General features: G+C 54.9%; 1 protein-coding gene across 1 annotated transcript in view; it reads right to left on the bottom strand.

The window, feature by feature from the left end:
- Positions 1-5,431, bottom strand: part of EDEM1 (ER degradation enhancing alpha-mannosidase like protein 1) — a 19,792-nt gene that overhangs the window by 4,449 nt on the left and 9,912 nt on the right. The window contains exons 6-9 of the mRNA XM_006909191.3: positions 4,844-5,018; positions 3,490-3,610; positions 2,894-3,064; positions 807-880 (exon numbers count right to left, since the gene is read on the bottom strand). Of these exons, the coding sequence (XP_006909253.2) occupies positions 807-880; positions 2,894-3,064; positions 3,490-3,610; positions 4,844-5,018 (541 nt within the window). The remainder of the gene's footprint in view (positions 1-806; positions 881-2,893; positions 3,065-3,489; positions 3,611-4,843; positions 5,019-5,431) is intronic.

Below are 5,431 nucleotides of genomic sequence, written 5' to 3' on the forward strand. Positions count from 1 at the left end.
CCCCACCCGCGTGCTGATTACAGAGGCAGCGGCCGGCCGTCCTGTGACAGAGTGACCACCCAGGCCATCAAACGCCACGTGGAAAACCAACTGCGTCGGGTTTAAGGGCTGTTCGCTTGTGAGCCTACGCTACCTCCAAATTCATTTAAAAATCGCTTTGGTGGCTAAATCACCAGGTTAGCTGCAGGGGTCAAGGGCGGTGGGGGCGCTGGAGGGTGTTTGCCAAAAGCAAAACCTGACAGCAAGACAATGGCTGGTGATGAATTTAGAAGGTTCGATTTAAATGTTTTGTTCTAATGTTTATGGAACTGACTTACGTTCGGAGAGTCTAAAATAATATTCTGTAAGAAAATACTCAGGATATACTGCTAGGTGAAAGAAGCAGCTCGCAAAATTGAAACTTTTTTTTTATACACACGCACACGTGTAAATACATTAAACAGACTTGGTGCGATTGTGCACGGCTCTGCATGGGGACATCACAGTGGTAGGATTCTGCCTCTATATTTTTCGTACTCCCTAAACTTTTTAGTGTCCATATTATTTGTACACCTAGGGAAAATGAATTACTTAAAAAGAACATGCACAGTCTGCAGGAACCTTATGGACAAAAACAATGAAAAAATAAAAAGCCATCCCCACTATAACGGACAGGTTCTATTACACAAAAAGGAAACACTTCCCTATAAAATTAAAATCGGTAACCAGCTATATAAATTAAAATGCAAAAGAGAACATCTCCCCAGAACAACACAAGAGAAACCAGCAGTGGCCAGCAAAAAAGAGAAGGAACTTAGAAAACTAACTTGACTCTTGTGTACTTTTCCAGACTCTGCAGAATGTCCATTCCCACGTGGAGGTAGAAGGGATTCTTGGTGGCCTAGAGAGAACGAGAGACCGAGCTGGCAAAGGCCTGGAGGACGTGCCGCCAACACAGTCCACGGGGACTCCAGGAATTCGTGAGGAGATGAGTCACTGGGCAGAGGAGGCACAGGGCCCGGTTTGGTCTATCCTGAGGGGTCATGAGCACTGGGAGACTGAGGTGCTGGTCACTTCGCATCAGAACAGCCTGACACGGGGCGAGGGAGCCAGCGCTGAGGGGCTGCTCCAGGCGGACAGTGCCCTCCTTTGGCCTTCCTGGCTCCTGTCACCACCAGCAACGAGGCGATGACTTGCTGACACGCCACATCCGAGAACAGATCCAGTTTCTCTCTTGCCCTGGAACTCTCTAGAACCTCAGCTTCAGACGCAGAGAAACAGGACCTTGCCCCATGCCCCTCACTGCACTGCGAGGGAAGAGGGACAGGGACAGGAGACTCACAAGTCCCCACAGCAGGTGACCCTCCGCCTTCCTCTCTGATCGCCCCAAGAGCTCGGTCCTTGGGGTGCTTCCTCTGCTGTCACCTGCTCTTAGATGGTTTTGTTACGAAAAAAAAAATTCTCTGGGAAGATGAGACTTTACCCCACGAAGAGTTTAAGAGCTGGGGACTGTCTTTAATTCACGCCTATTCCAACTTGCCGCAGCAAAAGCCCAGCGCGGGGGTGGCTGAGTCTGGACTGAGCACGGGTTGAGGGGGGATGTGGCAGGGGCAACACGGGGAAGCGGGGGCCTCTCTGGAGTCTAAGAAAAGAGTCAACGTGAGGCAGATGCTGAAAACAGGAAAGAAGCAGAGACAGGAAGAAGGAGCATCAGCCCTAAGGCACCAGACTAGGCTTGGGAGGGGGCTCGGGCAGTGCCAGGCGCGCGGTCCCTGGGGCGAGCCCGGCCTGACCGTGCTGCTCTTGGGGGCGGCCGGAGGGCAGCACCTCCTTCGTTGTAGATGTCACGTAAAGCTCCCGAGGCCTCGCTGCAGGCCCGAGGAGTATGACCAGTCTCATGGGTCACTCCCCTTTCCATCTAGAAGCGAAGGACAAGGATTCAGGATTAAAAAAGTATTGAATAAATCTAAGCTGCGGTACTAACCCTAGTGCCAACCTCAAAAAACTCGGGACGTCTTTGCCACGGCCTGCCCGGCTGCGCGGGGGCCGGGGTCTCGGAAGCTGGGTGCCCGTGCTGCCGTGCCGGTGGGTGACGAGGACGCTCAGTGGCAAATATGTGCGGCAGGCACAGGGGACCGTATCTGCCTTCGACTACGGGGAGAAGACGTCACCGTTAAAGTGACATTCCCTCCGGCTACAACGTCATTTCGCAAAAGACGAACACTATTTTTTAAGCATCAAACAAAAAGAGGCATTCGAATGATTTCCTTTACAATCGCGAAAAAGAATTTCTCTGTCTGAATGATTATTACACAGACCCGAGTTCCACAGTACATGGAACTGCACCCAAAATGAGTTCTTTGGTCGAATAACTTGGGGAAACGCTGAGTGCCAGGTCGATCTCGACTATAAGGATGAGAGAAATAAGCCCTATAGTAAAAAGACAGATTCGGTTCACAGAACATTAGGTTAAAAAATGTTCGCGAGTTTGGCGAAACACGGCAGAGTGAGAGACGCCCCCAGATCTCTCCCCTTGAAACAACACGCTGAACATCGAAACTCAACAAAAACACCCAAAGCGCACCCAGCACGTCAGAGCGTGGGGCCTGCCCGCAGGGCTAGCAGACGGCCTGAAGAGCTGGCGTTTGAAGAGACAGAAGCCATGCTGCAGGCCCCGTCAGACGTTCGGATTTTTGGGGATGTCGAAACTGTGCTAGGCCACTCTTATTTCATACTTAGGTTAATTAAATGGTCCACTTAAAAAAAAAGTCACGTGACCGCAGACGCCTCCCCTGTCCTGTGGAACCGCGAATGACGCTGACACGGAGACGAGCGCGGACAGGCGGTCACCCTGTCCGAGGCCCCGCACCGATCAGCAGACGTCCCCCGAGACCAGCCGCACGCTCTCCCGCACCTGGTAGAGCAGATAGGTCGACTCCACCAGCTCCGGCCTCAGCGGGTAGAACAGCACGTCGGGGGCCTGCAGCTGCCAGTTATACCTCTCCGGGAGCGCCCCGTACCGCTTCCAGATGGCGTAGTAAAAGGCATGCAGGCAGATGGCATCCTCCACGTCGCCCATCAGGACCTGCGGAAGAGACGCGGGTCACCGGGCTGCAGGCACCTTTCCCAGGGTGGCGAGCTGTGACACGAAGGCTCTCCCTCTACCCGCCCCGCTCCCCCGGGTCGGAGGCAAAACCAGCCCCGAAGCAGAGACCCGACTGGCTGTCAGTGTGGGCGGATGTGAGTGGCACGGGACAAGGGTGAGCTGTGCTCAGGAACAGGAAGAGACGGCCAAGCGAGGGGGGCGGGGGATCCCCTCGAAGGACCCGCGGCCACTGTTCAGGCTCTGCGCTTATTTACCACGGCTCTGTCCAACGCCCTGGGCACTAACTCCCCAAACAGAACAACCCAGAGATACTGTCTACAACCTCCCAGATGCAAAGGAGCCAGAAGGCGTGGACATCATGAAGCCCCCGCCAGAGCTCTGCTGGGCGACACGGGGCCGGGTACCTGCAGCCCGGGGAAGAAGGCCTGTAGGGAGTCGATCCACGTGTTCATCAGCTGCCCGCTGAACATGTTCACATTGACGTACAGCGGGGGGTCCCCTTCTCCCTCGTTGCAGGCTTCCCGGCTGAGGCCCGGCGTGGGGCGAGAGAGAGAGGAAAGGTCACCGGCTGCCCAGCTCTCCCCCGTGGGCAGCCTGGTTCTTTCTGCACGAGGGGAAGGCTCTTCTCCCAGAAGCTCCCACAGAGGAACAGCAGAGCAGGAGGACAGAGGCCGCTGCTCAGTTCAGTTCAGGGCTCTAAGTACAGACGACCGGCCTCTGGCCAGGTGGCCGGTCAGCGCGGCACGGCACTCACACGGGTGGCCCCCACAGCGGCCAGCGTGGCAATGGGTCCAGGAACTCCTGTCCTGCAGGAAGCTCAGGAGCCACACCTGCAGTGGCCATTTCATGTGCAAAAGTGCACAAAGAAAGGTCTGGGGGGAGGTGACGGCAGGTGGAAGCCACCGCAGCCACCATCTGAATGGACAGTGAGCAGCAGCTAACACTGCTGTTTCAAACAGAAGGAAAAATGTGGTGACTGTCCTTTCCCTCCTCAGGTACAAAGCCCAATCCTAACAATTCTTTGGGAAACAAAAGAACCAAAATAACTCAATAAGTGTCCTGTGTTACGGCTCTGTCTACAATGAAAGCCACAGGTAAACACAGGGATGCACGGCACGCCCTGCAGCAGCCGGTCTCGAAGACGGCCCCCCAGGACCCCAGCCGCTGGGCAGTCTTGCCCCCGTGGAGTCCCCCTGCTCACTGTATCAGGGTCCATCTGTGTGACCGAGAGAGTCAGGCAGAGTGTTGGTTCGTCACTGAGATTAGGTCATGGAGGCGCGTGGCTTCCATTTTGGTCTGTTTCTTTCTCAGATCACTCACTAGGGGCGAAGCTGCCACTAGCCGCCTACCAAGAAAGAGGCCCACGGAGCCGAGCCCTGCGGCCAGCAGCCAGTGAGTGGGTGAGGCCTGCCAGTCCCAGGGGCGTGAGCCGGGCAGTGCGTCCTCCAGCCTCGACTCAGCCTCGACACGGCTGTGGCCTGAGGACCACCTTGTGAGACTCCGATCCACTCAGCAGCTCCTGGCTTCCTGCCCCTCGGAAACACGCCTGTTTTACACGCTAGGTTTGGGGGCGATGTTATGCAGCAGAAGATAGCTAATACACCTCTTCACCCCCAAAAGACTGACAAACAACTAAGGGGTGGTCGGGTGATGGCAGAGACCAGCAGGCCCTGCGGGTCCACGCTGAGAAAAATACGATCGTTTCCGAATGCATTCTACCGGCGTTACAGGGCGGTCAGGGACGCGAAGGGGACCTACCCTCGTCTCAGGTGGTTCTGAATACTCTGATATGCAGCATTAAACATTTCCAGGTCTTCTTCTTCTCCGAAGAGAATGTAAGATTTCAAGAGGTACTCATAGAAAGAGTCCAGTCCGGCTCCCAGCCCGCTCTGCTTCCCGACCCAGCGGCCGGTCTGAATGTCCACAACGTTGCCTGTGAAGACAGAGCACGTCGGTCCCCGTTACCTGTGTGGCAGGCGGGCCTCCTACTGCCGCCCACTGCACTTCGTCACCCGCGTCCTCGTAGGAAGAGGCAGAAAAGCTCTGTCAGTTCTGACAGCGGCAGGGACAGCCAGGAGACCTTTCTGAGTATGTGGTGTTTAACCGCCGATGCGGGGAAAACGTTCGAGGCAAAAGAAAACCAGGTTGTCATCCTGCTTTTCCGGATGGACAGTGCATTTCAAAAGCCGAGAGTGTTTACAGCTTTTGACTCAGTACTGCCGTTCCTGGGAATGTATCCTAAAAAATGTTAAGCATTATGTTGTTCTTCAGGTAATTATAAGTTACATAGCTGACATTATCTGTAAAATGGAAAAAAAAAGCCCAGAAATCATCCGGGTATCCAAC

Source organism: Pteropus alecto, unplaced genomic scaffold (assembly GCF_000325575.1).
Source record: "Pteropus alecto unplaced genomic scaffold, ASM32557v1 scaffold53, whole genome shotgun sequence".
Lineage (NCBI taxonomy): Eukaryota > Metazoa > Chordata > Mammalia > Chiroptera > Pteropodidae > Pteropus > Pteropus alecto.